Source organism: Mustela lutreola, chromosome 11 (assembly GCF_030435805.1).
Source record: "Mustela lutreola isolate mMusLut2 chromosome 11, mMusLut2.pri, whole genome shotgun sequence".
Classification (NCBI taxonomy): domain Eukaryota; kingdom Metazoa; phylum Chordata; class Mammalia; order Carnivora; family Mustelidae; genus Mustela; species Mustela lutreola.
In genome coordinates this window covers 14023402-14043274 of record NC_081300.1, presented here as the reverse complement: position 1 = coordinate 14043274, position 19873 = coordinate 14023402, and the positions used below count along the sequence as shown (strand labels likewise).

The window sequence follows — 19873 nt, the reverse complement described above, 5'->3', positions numbered from 1 at the left end:
TTAGACTTCATCATTAGTAGTTTAAAATCAGAGCTCTTAAGATTGTTAAAAATACTATTCTCTTTTTTTTTTTTTTTGAAGATTTTATTTATTTGACAGAGATCATAAGTTAGCAGAGAGGCAGGCAGAGAGAGAGGAGGAAGCAGGCTCTCTGCCAAACAGAGCCCGATGCAGGACTCAATCCCAGGACCCTGAGATCATGACCTGAGCTGAAGGCAGAGGCTTAATCCACTGAGCCACCCAGGCACCCCTATTCTCTCCTTTTAAAGAAGCAAAAGAATATGAAATAGACTTCAGAAATACTTTAAAAGAATACCCCCCTATACTAGCAAATATATTTTAATGAATACTTCTTACATCTCAAATGTATCATGACTTACAAGTTCATGTCTCTTATAATGCAATCTATATTGTTCTTGTTGTATTAATAGGTAAGTATCACTGTTTCAAGTATAAAATGTTTCCGTCCCTTAGAGTGTTTGTGACATAGACGTTAACATAACATGGTAAATAAACTATATTTAAGCACTCCATTCAGTTGAACAGGCTGCTTTGGTATGAACTCTATCACTTACGACAGTCCATCATGTTGAAGAAGGGGAGCATGAGGTATTCATTCCTGGCAGCTAGTCAATAGGCTTTAGAGTTACAGTTAGATTTAGCTAAACCAAATTCTAAGTAGAGAATAGAAGTATAACATGGATTCTTCCTCTTATGGTCTGCAAAACTGAGAAAAATATTTGTTGTTCTATACCGGAGTGCTACTGAAATATAGTACACAAAACTTTATACATTTGCTAGATACAATACTGATTAAATGGAACACACAAAGAATAGCTAATTACATCTTTTCAGGATATAAATATTAACACCATATAAATGCTTTCTCCCCCTCAGGTTTTCCTTAAATATTTCTAAAACATATAGCTTTTCTCCTGTCTTGATAAATCAAGAATATGGAATATAAGTAACGTGATAACTACAAAATATTGTAATACTTTTTTAAAAATTTATTTATTTATTTATTTGACCCAGAGAGAGAGAGAGAGCATATGCAGGGGAGCAGCAGGCAGAGGAAGAGGGAGAAGAAGTAGGCTCCCCACTGAGCAGGAACCCCGATGTGGAGCTGATCCCAGAACCCCAGGATCATGACCTGAGCCAAAGGCAGATAGATGCCTAACCAACTGAGCCACCTAGGTGCACCCCCAAATTATAGTACTTTAAAAGTTTAAACAGAATAGCTAAGTCCCTCAAAAACACAAAATTAAACACAGCATTAAAATTACCTCGATGTTGGCCGATGAGCATGTCCATTTGTATCTATTCCTAACAAATGTAAGAAAAAGACTATTTTTTCTTCATTTACTTTAGAAAACAAAGATTGGTTGTTTCTGGCAGCATGAAAGAATTCCTATATGTAACAAATGAGTTAAAGAAATTTAGTTCATTTGTTTTATTTAAAAAATAATTCTGATAAAAATATTTAATTACATTTATAAATAACAATAAAATTAAACTATCTTATTTTGTTTAAATTTGTCCTCAGGACCTACCAATACAAAGTTCTTATTGTCGGTTCAGACAGCAACATCTGAATAAGGAGTGAGCTATTTTCTGGGCTAGAAGCGGGCCAAGGAAAGGTTATAGAAGGGGGATCTTGATTTCATGAAGATTTCATAAGCACCAAATAAAATACAGCAGGTTGAAGAAATATTTTGACAAGAGCCAAGCAAAACAGTACTAGAGACAACATTTTAGGAACATTTTATCATTTTTAAATGTTTTCAGAGCTGGACTACTTCTTGCTATCCTGTCTAGACTACCACCATAGTCCAACGAGTCCAACCATAACTGCTCACTCGGGACACTATGATTAGCTTCCGAACACTCTCCGCCTCCCAAGACTAGAATTTGTTCTTCACACTGTATGACAGAAAAATGCCCTAACTTAATAAAATATGGGTCAAAAATTACTATATTAATTTCATAATGACAAGCTGGAATCAAAACATCCTAAGACAGAGGATTAAATTGCTACTTACATACACATGAACATGTAAACAAGTACCTGGGGGAATACTTTCAAATTATTTTAGATAAGTCAACAGGCTAGGCCAAGATACATAATTATTGTTCATATAAATGTCTCTAACCATATATTAGATAGTAACTTTAACAAGAGCTATTTAATTGTCCAATACAAGTCTGAAATACTTCTTGAAATAACTTCATTATTACAAATATTAAAAAATACAAATGGTGCCATTAGAGAAGCCTGCTATTCAAAAATAGAAGTAAATTAAAAAACACAATATGTAACCTGCTACCACCCTCCTTAAATGCATAAAACCAAGCCCTAGTTTTCATATACATTCTACTTAGCCCCTAAGTTTTTTGTTTTGTTTTGTTTTAAAGATTTTATTTATTTATTTTCAGAGAGAGAGAGCGAGCGAGAGAGAGAGAGCACAGGTAGACAGAATGGCAGGCAGGGGCAGAGGGAGAAGCAGGCTCCCTGCCAAGCAAGGAGCCCCGATGTGGGACTTGATCCCAAGACGCTGGGATCATGACCTGAGCCAAAGGCAGTCGCTTAACTGACTGAGGCACCCAGGTGTCCCCCCTAAGAAGTCTTCAATCAAGATAGAAGTGGCAAGTTCTTCAAAAGAAAGGAGTTAAATTCTAATGATATAATTGAAAGCTGACAAAAGCCCCCCCAAACCTAGCAACTTAAGTTAGAATTTGTTCCACGACTGGTAAAAAAAAAAATATTCCAGGGTGTAAGAAGTGCTGTTCATTCATATATGGACACAAGACTTGGGAAGCTATGAAATACTAAATCTTGTAGAGCTCAACTAGTTAGATTCCTATTGGCTTTTTAAAAGTTAGTCTTTTGGACACAAGAGGTGAAATATACCTGAAGCTACTTTCCCTTCTGTATTTAGTTGGCTAGTGAGCATCAGTCCCCACTTTCCCTCATCACCTTGGAAAGGCACTCATTCATTTCTACACTCAACAAATATTTGTTATGCATCAAGGGAGACTACTAGATGACTCTCCCAACCTGCACTCTCTTTTTCTGAGTAAAAACCTGTGATTTCATGAGACGTGCCAATGCTCAACCTTATAACTTACCTATCTCCCATCCTCTCATACAGCTAGATGTGCCTTAGTGGTTGTGGCCAATGAGATATAAATCAACTATTTCAGTCAAAAGACTATGAAGACCTAAGGCTCTTCATAAAAGTTAGTAGGAAAGAAGGTCCTTTCTGATTCCTTGCACGTTGTCCTAAAACACTGAAATAATGGCATCTCTTGAAGATAAAACTCAAGCTCAGAGGACAGAGGAGAAATTCAAGAGACCTGTCTTAATGACACTGTGGAACCATTACAATAGTCATGTACTGCGACAATCTTGGGCTGCCGACAATCTTGGGCTGCCTACTTCGGGCATTATCTTTACTGAGATAAAAGTAAACTTTTAAGCCGAATTTTTTTCCTTATTACACAGAACTTAACCTAATCTAAGCTAATACTTTTATCTCTGTACTAGACAATGCCTTGACAAGAACTGAGTTAACAGCACGCCTGGGGGGCTCAGTGGGTTAAGCCTCTGCCTTCGGCTCAGGTCACGATCTCAGGGTCTTGGAATCCAGCCTGGCATGGGCTCTCTGCTCAGCGGGGAGTCTGCTTCCCCACCCCCTCTGCCTGCCTCTCTGCCTACTTGTGATCTCTGTCAAATAAATAAATAAAATCTTTGGGGGAAAAAAAAAGAACTGAGTTAACAATGAGGAAAAGTCAGTATCTCTACCAACAAGATGTATATAGAACTGGAAATTGGCCCAATGCTGCGGCATAATAAAGTAGTTAAGATAGAGGTATCAAGGGAATACAGAAGAGGGTTATCTAAGTCTAGCGGGAAGCAAAGTGAAGCAAAAGGAAGTCACGGAAGGCTTAATAAAGAGCGTTTTCTTTTTTTCATTTATTTTTAAAGATTTTTCTTTATTTATTTGAGACCGAGTGTGTGAGTGAGAGAGTACAAGCCAAAGGGGAGAGACAGAGCGAGCAGCAGACTCCCTGCAGAGAGGCTCCACCCCAGGACCCCGGGATCATGAACCAAGCCAAGGCAGATGCTTACGTGACTGGGTCATGCAGGCACCCCTGCACAGTTTTAAAAAGCAAATAGATTCAACACCAATGAAGCTTAAGGACATGACCCTAAGTGAAATAAGCCACTCACAAAGGGAAAACACAGCTTGGTTGCATTTGTACCAGCTATCTAGATACAAAACATAGATATATAGGTACAACTGCAAAGAAACAAAGTAGAATAGTAGTTGCCAGAGGCTGGGGTGGGGTGGGGAATGGGGATTTGTTTACTGACCACAGACTTTCAGTCTTGCAAGATGAAAAAGTTCTGGAGATTGGATGCACAGTGATGTGAATATACTTAACACTATTGAACCTGTCTGCTTAAAAATGGTTAAAATGGCAAATTTTATGTGATAGGTATTTTACCACATTAAAAAAAAAAAAAAAAAAAAAAGAGTAGACATTTACATGGATTTGTTTTGCATGGATCAAGCATGAGTCTCCCGCCCAGGCATAAGCCCAGGTAAGACCCCTGACTCCCTGTCTAGCCTCCCCTCAGATCTTGCTCCCAGTGAGTACACCTGCCAACTTAACTTCCTTCAGTTACTCAAATCTATTATGCTGGCTCGTCCTTCAGTGCCCAAGATTTACATATATTGCTGTTCACTTGAAATATTCTTTTTTCATGGTCAATTCAGGTCCATCCAACTTTGTCTCCTATACTTCTGAGACCACCTCAAAACTCTCAGAAAAGCCTTCTCCTAACTGTCTAGAAAGCAATTTTCTAAAGGTATATTCTTAGTCCCTGTATTTTTGCTTCATACCATTTCTCATTTCTCACTGCTGATGATTTTGTGTTACTGTTATTACTATACATATAAACCATATTTTATGAAGTCATTTTTTCCGATGACTAGCAGTATTGAGATAAAGAAAGGAAAGAAGACATAAAATCAGACCAGCCATAAGCTGTATCTGCCCATACACAAGGAATCAAATCCATGAACCCGGAGCATTTTAAGCTGTGTATATGAAATTGCAGCCAAATATCTTTCAGGGATGCTAACATAAGTAGATGATATTAAGAAGCGATAATTAGCAAAGTAAAATTTGTCAACTATTTTCTTTTTTTAAAAAAATATTTTATTTATTTGACAGAGAGAGAGAGAGAGAGATCACAAGTAGGCAGAGACGCAGGCAGAGAGAGAGAGGAAGAAGCAGAGCAGAGAGACCAATGCCCACTGGATCCCAGGACCCTGGGATCATGACCCGAGCCAAAGGCAGAGGCTCAACCCACTTAGCCACCCAAGCGCCCCTGTCAATTATTTTCTTAAAGAGATTTTATTTAACTTCAAGTGTTCCCTGTTGACAAAAGTATAGGTTAAATGAAAAAAGAAATATTTCAGGAAGAAAGATCTTGATGAAGGAAATAGGGTTTATCAAAGAATGTATTGAACACTTAATTCCTGCTAAGTAAGTACAAAGAAAAAAGCAGACATACACTGAGGAATATATTTACAAACTAACTAACAAAAATGACTCTATCATGGAGAAGTCCACAATGTCAATTCCAAAGACACTACTGGTAAAAAGAAGAACCATTAAGGTCAATCAATGAATGTTCCTTACACCAGACAACTTGTAAGTTGTAATATGTAAATGAGAAACAATGGACAGGAAGAAAGGAAGCCATTATCCACAAGTGAGATTTTCAAACAATTTTTCAAAATGTTAATTCTATTGGATTCCTGGTGAAAATTGTGGTAATTATTTCTTAGAGAAACTCATGGATATTTTGTGATGACTAATTTGCTAATTTGTTTTTATCTTTCTCTAAAGTATAATTTTTTAAAAATCCTGTTTTCGGTGCATTACATTTGATTAGCATTTTCAAAAGCAGTTTTTATACATCTTACATGATCTTACCACTATAAAAGACTATTGTATGGTCAAAGAATGATCAAGGTTTACCTAGGATTATTCGGCAAATAGGAATGAAATACAAGTTGCCTGAATTCCAATCTATGGAGCGCATTTAATTGTCAGAAACATGGAGTTTAAAAAAGTTATTTTTTCAAATTCTTTTTTTAAAAACTTCCATTAACTGTTTATTGTAGAATGTGTAATTTCTTAGAATCTAGTCTTTTTAAAATAGTATGCTACAAATATAGAACTTTCATATTTAAGCAAGTAGGAAAAAATTAAGATGTACTTAAAACAAATCAATGTCTAGTACTTTGGGTACAAATACATGAACTGGAGATGATCAGCTCAATAGCACTCACCTTCACATGATCAAAAACCCAAGTATCTAGTTTTGTTACATCATGGGCACCAAAATCCTCACTCTCAGCATCATAGCTATATGTATAAATATGGTCTCCACCAACACCTGAAAAGGAAATTTGGGGAAAATTTTTTTTAACAATTATAACAAAATTATAATGGGGAAGAAAAAAGAGGAATAATGAACATTTTATTTCATGTGCCATGGACTATGACTTATACTTTTTTTTTTTTTAAGATTTTATTTATTTATTTGACAGAGAGAGATCAAAAGTAGGCCGAGAGGCAGGCAGGCAGGGGGTTGGAGAGAGCAGACTCCCCGATGAGCAGAGAGCCCAACGCGGGGCTCGATTCCAGGACCCTGAGATCACGACCTGAGCCGAAGGCAGAGGCTTAACCCAGTGAGTCACCCAGGCGCCCCCATGACTTGTACTTTCACATGCTGTTGTTTTTTGTTCTCACAGTAACACTCTTAATTTTAAATATACACTACAAATAAATTAATTAATTTAGTCAAAGTCACAGTGCTAATACACAACACCACAAAAATAAATACCAAAGTCTGTCTCCCTGTACAGATTAAACTCTTCACAAATTTGTCTGTCTTGGAACACTACAACCTAAAATAGATGAAGTCATTTGGTACTTTGTAAAGCAAGAAGAAAATTCAAAAATTTCCCTTATCTTATTCATAAAATGTGTATTTTTCTCAATATAAGGGAATAAATATTATCCATTGTTAAATTCTTTGAAGGGGTCAACAAATATATTAATCTTACACACTTAGAAGATTTAATTAAGAATCTAATCAACTTGGTGAATTCCTGAGATAGGCTCTTACAGGTCACGAGGAAGAGATATAATAAAGTAATAACGATCTCTTATAATAGCAATAGCAGTTCCAATGACACAACCACCCCTCAGTCATTCCACTTCCCACATCCTAAGTACAGTTCTGAGTGAGTTTGTTGGTTACCATAAACGGAACATTCCTATGGGATTGTTTCTGATTCAGGTGTTAGTCTTACATCTTATCAGCTACAGTCAGAAGCAAGAAAGTAAGCTTGGTGAATCATAGCAACTTAATCCACCCTCACCACCACCAGTCCCCCCAAAAGCTTTCTTTTCCAAAGAAAGGAGTGTGTGTATGTGTGTGTTTGTGTGTATGTGTGTGTACGACAAATAGTTTGAGGGTTTTTTGTTTGTTTGTTTTTAAAGATTTTATTTATTTATTTGACAGACAGCACTCACAAGTAGACAGAGAAGCAGGCAGAGAGAAAGGAGGAAGCAGGCTCCCCACGGAGCAGAGAGCCTGATGCGGGGCTTGATCTCAGGACCCTGGGATCATGACCTTAGCCAAAGGCAGAGGCTTAACACACTGAGCCATCCAGGCGCCCCTAGTTTGAGGTTTTTTTACCATGACCTATACAATTATGTTCTATGAATATCATATGTAAAATTCTGAATATATATTTTGCTTTCAGGACATACAATAATATTCAATAATGCCAATTATTAGGACCTATGGCTAAGTATAATGTTACAAAACCTTTTTATCAAGTGAAATGACCAGTCATTCTACTCTCACTAAAAAGCATTTAATGACACAAACTTCAAGTGGAATCCGATAATTTCAGAAAAATAATATTAATGAATTTTGTAATCAGTGCACAGAAACAAACAGAACAAATCCAACGGCATTATCTTGAATATATGAAAATAGGAATTATAAGTTATAGCATTTAAATCTTTGTGAATATCTACAAACTTCATAAATCATCAAAGTAAAATGAACCAGACTTCAAAACCATCATCATAATGAAAAATTACATGATAAGCACACAGCTAAATATTTCACAGGAATTAACCAATTTGCCTAAAAACAAACCTATGAGATAGAAATTATTATTATCATCACATTTTACAAAAGGCAAACTGAAGTTCTGAGATATCAGCTAACTTGTCCAGGATTATAAGTGGTTAAATGTGAGAGCCATATATCACTTCATTGAATTTAAGATACCAACAACTATATGATGTGCCAATATTTCAAGTACAACTAAAAGAAAAAATCAAACAGACATGTCTATCCATTGTAATATATGTTCCTATGTCAGAGATGTTAAATATGTAAAAACAAGTATCTCAAAAATCAGTAAAATAGAGTAGGCAATACACAAAAATTACCATACTGGTTTATTACATTACCATCTAAGAAAATATAATCAATGACTCTTACCTTTGGCAAACATAGTCAAGATATCTGGGCTTCCCCAGCTCCATGTGTACTTGCTTTCATTAATAAGAGAATCAAATCCTACAGGATTTTCCTTCCATCCTTCAGATCATTGAAAAAAAAAAAAAAGCAAATAGTAACAACAGTAACATATATATGGTGAAGTATTACTATAGCCCCTAAAGAAGTATTCTTCAAATAGTAATAATGAGAATTAATTACAGAACAAATGCAAAACTAGTAAGAGATTTTATGTTATATGAATTATACCTTTTTTTAAAAGGCTTACAATAGATAATTTACTTCTTACTAAACCAAAGAATCGCTTTTAAACTTTTGAGAGTTAACATTGAGGAAAACCATGGATCTATCCAGATTGTTTCAGTAGCACAGAATGATAAAAGACCAAAGCTTAATTCTTTTTTTTTTTTTTTTTTTTTTTTTTTTTTTTTAAAGATTTTATTTATTTATTTGACAGACAGAGATCACAAGTAGGCAGAGAGGCAGGCAGAGAGAGAGGAGGAAGCAGGCTCCCCGCTGAGCAGAGAGCCCAATGTGGGGCTTGATCCCAGGACCCTGGGATCATGACCTGAGCCGAAAGCAGAGGCTTTAACCCACTGAGCCACCCAGGCGCCCCCCAAAGCTTAATTCTTGAATCAACACCAGCATGTGTTTATGTTACTCATAAACTCAAGCAAGCTAAAATACTTGCCAAAAGTATGCCAAAACACACTTCACTTTGTGTCATAATTCAGTGTTAAAGAAGCAGTATATATGCAATATGTTTATCATATAATAAAGTCGTCCACATAGATAATACCTTTGGCAACTGCACTGACATCTTCATAAAACCCAGCTATCAGGGCTACGTGACCTGGCCGAGACTCAGTTGGCACGCGTGTATGAGATATGCCCCAGCTGCCTTCATGCATTATGATATTCCTAAAAGATATTATAGATCAATAGCACAGACTTTGATTAAATCCTATTAGAGTGTTAGAAAAACAAGATTATTACAGAAGGAATCAAAAACAAACAGTGAGTCACAATTTAACAAGGTGAGGAATCTTTCTGATCCCAGGTGAGCCCAGTCCCAGCCCTCCAACTAGCTAGATTCAGCAGCATAAATGAGCTTAGGTGAGACAAAGAACCATCTGGCCACAACACTGAACTATGAGTCAAAATACATGATTTTTGTATGAAGCCACAAAGTATTCAGATAGTTTGTTACATGAGAAAAAACTGACATACACAATATTGTTCTATAAATGTCAAATTTTACCGGGTGTGATGGGTATTGCAGTCCTCTAGGAGAAAAGTCCTTATTTTTACGTGATACATGCTTAAGTGTTCAGTGGTCAAGTGTCATGAGATCTTTCTTTCAAATTAGTCAGAAAAAGAATAATTAAAAATTTAAGCATGTGTGTGTAAGTGTGCATGTGTATTGAGAGAGTGGATGCAAATATGAAAACAAAAATTGTTCAATCTAGAATAAGGTATACAGGTTTCATCATATATATAATCCTTTCAATTTCTGTGTTGAAAAATTCTCAAAATAAAAAAATTAAAGATGGGGAAACAGCTAGACTCCTAAATAGGAGTTAAATTATATTCCTAAATTTGAGACTAAAACAGGCAAAAGCATTCTTTTGCTAAAATGTATCCGTATCCTTTGCAATGAAAGCAGAGGGCTGACTAGCAATGCCAAGGCACATGAGAAAGCAGTAGAGCAACAAGCTATCAAACAATGACTACATCAGTAACAGCTTCTGGGGGTGATGCTTGCCCACGCCAAAGGGTAACTATGAGTACTGGTTTAGATACTCTATATTACTGACTTACCTCATCCTAAAATCAATTTTGGTAAAACGTATGCATAATAAGTAGAAGTTTGAAAAACAGTGAACCACTTGTTATGGAGAAATATTTTTTAACTTCTTTAGTTATTTAACAAAAACCGAACTTCAACACGAAGAAGGAGGTATAAAAGAAATTTGGATATCTCTGTTTAAAAACGTTTTCATCAGTTCAGATCATATTTTTAAAAAACCGAAGTGAAGAACAAATAAAACCTTTCACAAACAGGTTTAAAAGAAACTAGAAGATTCCTGAAATTGTAAAAACATGATGGCATACAGCCAAAGGAGCCCACCAGCCAAAGGAGAAGTAAGTGCTACCAGGAAAGCTCACCTTCTCTCTAATAACCGGTATACTTTGTTCTTAATTTGCAATGAACTATATTTCTCTCCTTTCTGTGACAGCTAAGAAATTCCTCCAAATATATTAGCCCCATTTTAAATTATCTGTAGAAATTATGTGACAAATTTTTGTGACCCGAACTTAACTCTAGTTTGCTCTTTTTTTCCTACTCATATTTTTCCGCTGCCCTGGGTTGGTCACTTAATTACTTTTATCCTTTAATATGGTATGCATTTCTTTGAGCCACCACAAATTTCTGGAAATTCAACAGAATTCCAAGTTCATTCATTCTTCTAGCAGTCAACAAATATTTAATTGCCCACTGTGTTCTAAGAACTGGAAATAAAGTAGTATACAAAGCAGAGGCCCAGTTTGCATAGAACCTGCTCATGCCAAGTACTATAAAGAAAACAAACACAGTAAAGGATAAAAGTAATGATGGTAGGTAAAAACAGGAGAAAATGGAATACTTTAGATAAATTTCCACTTGAATTTGAGTTTTAATCTCTCTATACCAGCATGAAGAAGGGCTTTTGAGGGACTTGTCACTAATCAGAAAAATAACAATTATTTGTAGGAGCCCCATAAGTTTAAAAAAATTAAACATTTTGGGGCACCTGGGTGGCTCAGTGGGTTAAGCCTCTGCCTTCGGCTCGGGTCATGATCTCAGGGTCCTGGGATCGAGCCCCGCATTGGGCTCTCTGCTCGGCAGGAAGCCTGCTTTCCCCTCTCTCTCTGCCTGCCTCTCTGCCTACCTGTGATCTCTCTCTCTCTGTTTCAAATAAATAAATAAAATCTTAAAAAAAAAATTAAACACTTCTTTTCAAAGCCACTTCATAAAATCTGAAATCACAATTAACAGTGACATAAACTTAGAAGGGCTTTATGTATTTTATAAGTCTGTTTTCAGTCGAACTCTATTTTTAGTTAAACAGCACTATAATTAGCAATTCATTAATATTTATGTTTGTCATTATTTTAAAAATGTAATGAGTTTATTTTATAAGAAAAAGATAATATAGTGAGTTGTAAGTCAGGTTTGGGAAATTAGGACAAGTTAAGCCAAGCAGCTAAAGTCATACCTAACTCCTAGGAGGAAATAAATTTGTTAATCCATAAGACAAAAGCAGATGTATATGTGCCCTATTCTCTTTCTCATCATCACTTCTGTGTCCAACATGAGATGAAAGTGTCAAGATAACACTTTCTAGAAAGGTCTTTGTATCAGTTGACATGCTTACCTAATAAATGGCGCTCTAGGATTTCCATTTTCATCGAATTCATAAAGTGCATCTGCCCGCAGGCCATCAGCAACAAACAGTACTAATCTTTTTGCTGGAGGAGGTAATGGTGTAAACTGAGGAGTCATTCCATGAACCAAAGGAGATGTAAAATAAATATCAAAGATGGAGCCGAAGAACACAAAATGTACGAGCAATCCCAAAATAAAGAAGAGCAGCATATCCAGTGTAACTAGTCTTCAAGAAAAACTGAAAGAGGGAACAATATTAAATTAAATTTGGGTAAACCTTAATGAAATTATATATATTTTCACATATTTTGATGACTGCATATACTCTGAACATATATTTTAAAATTTTACCTAATTTACAACTTCACTTTCATTTATGATAGCAACAATAAACATTATTTAATAATGAGGTAATACTGAAATAAAATACATGATAAAATACACTCACACAAAAAGAGAAAGTTCAAGTATGATACCCAATTAATACCACTAAACTATTCATAATAAATTTAAGTGTATACTAAGCTCATAAAAACTAATATAGGGTCAAAAACAAATATATAAATGAGTTGTAAAATGGGTCAGGGTCCAGTCAAATCAAATTCTATATAAAATAGAAAATATAATTCATGGTGGTCTTGGTTGTCCATATAACCACCATTAAAACTCCCGGAATTTAACATTACTTAAAGTCTGAGGATTATTTTTTTCTTTCTTTTGGATTTTTGGTTATCAGCTCAGGAGACTTCTAGATAGTCCTGACAGATTATATGCATTTTTGTCCATTTAAATAACTTACAGGAAGGAAAAGGTAGTTAAATTCCATGTGTTTCAAAAAATGTACACTCAAGGAGTGCCTGGGTGGCTCAGTGGGTTAAAGCCTCTGCCTTCCGCTCAGATCATGATCCCAGGGTCCTGGGATCAAGCCCCACATCAGGCTCTCTGCTCAGCAGGGAGTCTGCTTCCCTTCCTCTCTCTCTGCCTGCCTCTCTGCCTGCTTATGATCTCTGTCAGTCAAATAAATAAATAAAATTAAAAATATATATATATACACTCATTAAAGGAAGACTTTTAGTTCCCTGAACCAATGGAAGTGCAAGTTACATTCACAAATTCAATTAAAATGCACTTGCGTATATTCTGTACATAATGTTGTGTGGAGTACAAGAGAGAACACCAAGAAGACATAGTCACAGATCTGATAAACTTACACATACTTACAGAAGGAAAACTAAGCAACATGAAATATTTAAATAATACTGTATGACAGTATGCCATTAACTGCCAAGATCAAGTCCATGGGAATGCTTTTCAAGCCAGTCTATAATTTACTTTTGTTGGTGAATCTCCCTGCAGATTAAAAACAACAAAATACTCTCAACTCGTCTTTTTGTAAAAGAATGTAAAGTAAGTAAATGGCCAAATTATGGGCCATTTTTTTCCTGAGAGATTTAAGAGTCAAATAAGGATCAAAGATATTCCACAAATTATAAAAGTCCCTTACTGAGTAGATGCTATTATGCAACCTAAGGCAAAACTCTCCGAATATTTTGCTTTTTCTAGTATACAGGAGCTTCAACTACATAGCAAACATTATCTTAATAATCGTATTCTGAATATAGAAATAAAACAATCACAGGGTGCCTGGGTGGCAAAGGCTTGGTTTCGGCTCAGGCTGTGATCTCGGGGTTGTGGAATTGAGCCCTGTGTTAGGCTCTAAGCTCCGTGCACAGAAGCTGCTCAAGAATCTCTCTCCCTCGCCCTCTGTCCCTACCTCTGTACTCCCTCTCTCTAAAATAAATGAATAAATCTTAAAAAAAAAAAAAAAAAAAAAAAGTTGGAAAGTTAAATAATCACTGTGGTAAGTTTGGAAAATAAAGAAAAATTACTTATGATTTTACCACCTAAAGAAAAATCTGTTACATTCCTTAGTTTTTATCTAATCTACATTTTTATAAAGGCTCACAATTTCACATATTGATTTTCTCTTTATCATACATGAACATTTGTTGTTTTTTTTTTAAAAACTCTTCCCACACATCATGTACCATCACCATGCTCTATTCAATGGGCATGCCTTAATTTTCCTGATCACCTCCACACTGGTAAACACGGAGTTGTTTTCCATTTTCTCATTATTAAAAATGTCAACATGATTAATTTAACTTTTAATGTAATTTTTATGCTAACTTTTAGACATTTCACATTATGTGTTTAATGTGGGGAACCTGGGTGGCTCAGTCGTTGAGCGTCTGCCTTCGGATCAGGTAATGATCTCAGGGTCCCAAGATCAAGCCCCACCATCAGGTTACCTGCTCAGTGGAAGGTCTGCTTCTCCCTCTCCCTCTGCTCCATTCTGTGCTCTCTCTCTCTCTCAAATAAAATCTTAAAAAAAAAGAAAAAAAGAGGGGTGCCTGGGTGGCTCAGTGGGTTAAAGCCTCTGCCTTCGGCTCAGGTCATGATCTCAGGGTCCTGGGATTGAGCCCCACATTGGGCTCTCTGCTGAGCAGAGAAGCCTGCTGGAAGCAGAGAGCCTGCTTCCCCCACTCTCTCTGCCTGCTTCTCTGCCTACTTGTGATCTCTGTCAAATAAATAAAATCTTTAAAAAAAAAGAAGAAAAAAGAATTGAGGTAATATGTGTAAAAGATGCAAAATAGTGCCTACTACAGTCAGTACTCATTAACTATTGGCTAATATTATTGTTTCTGATGTACATGAAGTTGGATTGATCATGTGAGAAAAATTTGTTTGCCATCCTTGTTGACTTTAAAAATCTAATTAATGGATGTAAATCTCTTAGAGAAACCAAGTCTCAAACTTTGTTTTATACCAAAGCATCAACTTTAGCATATAACTGCTCTACTGCTATTTTCCTTAGCTATATGTTGTTTTTGTTTTGTTTTGTTTTTTAAATTCTGGTAAGAACACTTAACATGAGAGATCTACCCTTTATCTATTTTCAAGTGCACAATACAGTACTGATAACTGTAGACTGTACAGCAGATGTCTAGAACTTACTCATCTTGGGTACCTGAGATGTTATAGCTGCTGAACAACAACTCCCATTTCTCCTCCCCAACCAGACCCTGGCAACCATCATTCTACTTTCTGCTTCTGTGAGTCTGACTCTCTTAGGTGTCTCACATAGGATGAATCATGCAATATTTGTCTTTCTCTGACTGCTTATTTCAGCTAGTATAATGTCCTCCAGGCCAGAAATGTCTGATAGCCCCAGTTGCTCCATATATTTGCCAAAAATATTTGGTACTGTAGCCCATTTAATTTTGCTTTTTCTGTATGTGGGTACTTACTTGTGACCTACTGTGGTTTTTATTTACATTTCTCTGATAACCAGTGATGTCAAACAACTTCTCATGTGTTTAATGGACATGTTTTTTTAAAACTCTTTTTTCCCCCCTCCTTTTTATTTTTCAGTATTTTCCAAAGAGCAGTACTTTCCAATTTTGGTTAAGTTCAATTAATTTTTCTTTTAGTTACCTATTTTGGGTCCTACATAAAAAATTTTTATAAATGATAGCACTTACTTTAATACAGATTTTTAATACTTATTTGAAAATAATTTCAAGCTGAGAAAAAAGTTGCAAGCATAATGGTACAAAAACCCACATATCCTTTAGCCACATACATCTATGATAACATTTGTTTGCTTTGTCATTTTTCCTCTTGCCTCTCCTGTCCCTGCTTTGTCTATCCTACCCCTCATGTCTACCTTACCCCTTTGTCTATCTTACTCACGCATGTGTATAAAATCATATAATACTGTTTCGGAACCATTTGAAGATAAATTACATTCATGGTGGCCCTTAACCCCTAAATATTTCAGTGCTTATTTCCTGAGAACACACAGACAGCAATTGTCAACTTCAGTATGTTCAATGTCAGTATTTTATCTCATCTACCATCTGTACACCCCAACTTTTTTGAAATGCCCCAATAATATCTTTATAGCATATTTAAAGCTCTACTGAGGCATAACTGGTCTATAATAGACTGTACAGATTTAAAAGGTACAATAAACACAGTCAAGATAATGAACATACCCATAACCCTTAAAACTCTCCTCATGCTTGTGTAATTCAAGCATATTTTTTAAATTATTTTGATATTAAAAATGGGCAGAAGATATGAACAGACACTTCTCCAATGAAGACATACAAATGGCTATCAGACACATGAAAAACTGTTCATCATCACTAGCCATCAGGGAGATTCAAATTAAAACCACATTGAGATATCACCTTACACCAGTTAGAATGGCCAAAATTAGCAAGACAGGAAACAACATGTGTTGGAGGGGATGTGGAGAAAGGGGAACCCTCTTACACTGTTGGTGGGAATGCAAGTTGGTGCAGCCTCTTTGGAGAACAGTGTGGAGATTCCTCAAGAAATTACAAACAGAACTTTCCTATGACCCTGCAATTGCACTCCTGGGTATTTACCCCAAAGATACAGATGTAGTGAAAAGAAGGGCCATCTGTACCCCAATGTGTATAGCAGCAATGGCCATGGTCGCCAAACTGTGTAAAGAACCAAGATGCCCTTCAACGGACGAATGGATAAGGAAGATGTGGTCCATATACACAATGGTGTATTATGCCTCCATCAGAAAGGATGAACACCCAACTTTTGTAGCAACATGGACGGGACTGGAGGAGATTATGCTGAGTGAAATAAGTCAAGCAGAGACAGTCAATTATCCTATGGTTTCACCTATTTGTGGAGCATAACAAATAGCATGGAGGACATGGGGAGTTAGAGAGGAGAAGGGAGTTGGGGGAAATTGGAAGGGGAGGTGAACTATGAGAGACTATGGACTCCGAAAAACATTCTGAGTGTTTTGAAGGGGCGGGGCATGGGAGGTCGGGGTACCAGGTGGTGGGTATTATAGAGGGCACGGATTGCATGGAGTACTGGGTGTGGTGCAAAAATAATGAATATTGTTATGCTGAAAATAAATAAAAAACAAATTAAAAAATTTTTTTTATATTATTGTACATGCTATTTTGTATTTAAATTTCCCTTTGTTAGTTCTTAAATCACCCATTTTTATACATTCACCTGGTATCCTGTTCACCTGCCATGGGAAGAGTAAATACTGCCAGTTAAAACGCTAAGGAAGTAGCTGGGATCTGCACACAACAGAATATCATCAGGTAAACTATTAAGCCAGGTTATTAGTTCATTTGTTCATTTGTTTCTTTATTAGTTCACTAGTTCATTTGTTTCTTTATACTTATTATTTTGGGGTGTATATTTTTTTCATTGTGATATATGTCACTTTCAAGTGAAAACTACATGTGACTTTACAAATGCCATAAAAAAACTAATTTTCAAATTCCCTCATGGCTAGTAAACCAACAGGAGTTGCTAATTATTTAGAGGATTCATACCCAGCTACATACTTGAGAGGAATTCAATTTTTTTTCTTCATAGCTAACATCCTTTACCTGTTCCAGAATATCACAGTAGAGTTACTTATCATGTCTCCTTAGGCATCTCTTGGCTGGGACAATTTCTCATAGTTTGCCTGTTTTGATGACCTTGCGAGTTCTAAAGAGTACTAGTCAGGTATATTGTAGGAGACTTCTCTTGTAGGAATTTGTCTGATATTTTTCTCATGATTAGAATGGGGTTATGGAAGAGAAGAGGAAGGAAAACCACATGTGTAAGGTGCCATTTTTATCACATCTTACCAGGGGCGTATGCCATCAACAAGGCTTATCGACAACGGATATTAAACTTGATCCTCTGGCCGAGGTGGTGTTTGTCAGGTTTCTCCACTATAAATTTAATGATTTCATATTGTACTCTTTGGAAGGAAGCTGCTGTATGTACAACCAATACTTAAGGAGTAGGGAGTTATACTGAGTTATACTCTTATCTTCTGAGAGCATGAAGTTCCTACATAGATTATCTGAATTCTTCTACAGGGAGGGTAGACATTTTAAACTCAGTCAATAATGGGATTAAAAGCTCTCATTCTGGGATGCCTGAGTGGCTCAGTCAGTTAAGTGGCTGCCTTTGGCTCAGGATCCTAGCTTCCTGGGATCAAGTCCCATATCCGGCTCCTTGCTCCGCAGGGAACCTGCTTCTTCCTCTGCCTCTGGCTGCCACTCTACCTGACTGTACTCTCTCTATCTCTCTGACAAATAAATAAATAAAATCTTTTAAAAAAATAAAAGCTTTCATTCTACAAGATTAGATTAACATTATAATCACTAGTATTTGCACTCATGCTTTCCCCATCCTACTTAGAAAATAATTTTTATCAGTATACATGCAAGCCATTATTCCTTTTATGAGCCTATTCTAGCCAGCACTATCAAAAATTTATATATTATTTTAAAATATTTAGACATATATTCTATTATATAACTATACTACAATTTATTTGAAAATTATCTTGATAGACATTGTCCCCGATTGTCATTACTACAAAGAATGCTGCAATTTAGCCTATCTCTCATGGTGAACTTGGGAGATTTTCAGAATGACAAACAGAATGATGATCCATCACAAAATTAATTTGATGGATTGCAATTAGCTTCTTTAAAAAAAAAAAGAAATAGAACAGGGTAGGATAGAGAATACATCACAATAAAGTACTTCAGAAGTAGGAAGGTAAATGATGGCTCTGAAAAAGTATTTTATTTTCTCTCTACGTGTGCACATGCATGCATGTACATTGTATGAATATAGCATGTGATAGTGAAAAAATATTTCAAACTATTTTACGTACAAATAAATTTGAAAATCATCTCTATTAAGTGGAATTGCTGGTGTAAACCTATATTCTCCACTTTATAAGACAGTAGCAAAGTGTCCTCAGCAGTGTATGAGAATTCATGCTTTCTCTAAATCCCCATAATTGACTGTTACTATCATATTTACCTTATGCCAACCTACACAGGATGAAATGGCATCCTGTTGTTTGAGTATCTGTTTGCCTGATCACTACTCAGAGTGAACATCTTTTCATGTTTTTACTGGCCAACTGGGTTTCCCATCCTTTCAACTGTGTATCCGTATCCTTTGATCACATAGGATTATGCTTGCTGGCCTTTTTTCCTGGACTTGAACATTATATGATATACATGTGTACCTGTGTATCTCTCTCTATATAGATATAGACACATAGATATTTATTTGCAACACACATGCAACAAAGCGAACACAAATCTGTTCATGGTGCTTTTTGTTAAATAAAAGTTTTATAACTTTAATACAGTATAATTTACCAAATTTATTCTTTCTGGAGTAAGTTTTTTTGTGTTTTCCATAAGAAAACTTCTCTTATTTTAATGTCACATAAAAATAGTTTTAAATTAGAACTAATTTCTAAGTTTAAGATTTTTGCTTTTCACCTGGCATTATCTAGAATTTATTTGTATGTGGTGTGAGACAGAGATCTAGTTTGAAGCTTTTAATTACCTGACGGGAGCACTAGTATAGCTACCACTTTAGAATGTCTTAAGGTAAATTCTATATGAAATACAAATACAGGCAAAAAAAAAAAAAAAAAAAACCTTTAAATGCAATTCTTGTCTTTTGCTCTTTGTATCATAAAAGTTGGAAACAATATGTAACAAGAGGAACAGATATAGTTTTTGTTCAGGGAAACATTATACTGTATGGAAAACAAGTCAAGCCACACCTATGCCAAAAATGTATCTTAAAAATAAAGGATTAATAAAGAATGTTTTTAAAGGTATTGGCTGCCCTTTTCTCCCCAACACAACCAAAATTCTCAAAAATAATATGATCTCTTTTTCCCTGATCCTCTAAAACTCAAT

General features: G+C 35.8%; 1 protein-coding gene across 8 annotated transcripts in view; it reads right to left on the bottom strand.

The window, feature by feature from the left end:
- Positions 1–19873, bottom strand: part of PIGN (phosphatidylinositol glycan anchor biosynthesis class N) — a 99086-nt gene that overhangs the window by 74014 nt on the left and 5199 nt on the right. For 5 of the 8 annotated variants that reach the window (XR_009346105.1, XM_059140572.1, XM_059140577.1 and 2 more), the window contains 5 exons: positions 12049–12297; positions 9429–9550; positions 8612–8710; positions 6372–6478; positions 1287–1411 (listed from right to left, as the gene is read on the bottom strand). Coding sequence is in view for 7 of the 8 variants with exons in the window: in XM_059140572.1 (XP_058996555.1) it covers positions 1287–1411; positions 6372–6478; positions 8612–8710; positions 9429–9550; positions 12049–12269 (674 nt within the window). In the remaining variant the exon portion in view is untranslated. Of the gene's footprint in view, positions 1–1286; positions 1412–6371; positions 6479–8611; positions 8711–9428; positions 9551–12048; positions 12298–13280; positions 13410–14371; positions 14445–19873 lie in introns of all 8 variants that reach the window. The other 3 variants (XM_059140575.1, XM_059140576.1, XM_059140573.1) reach the window with 3 other exon arrangements.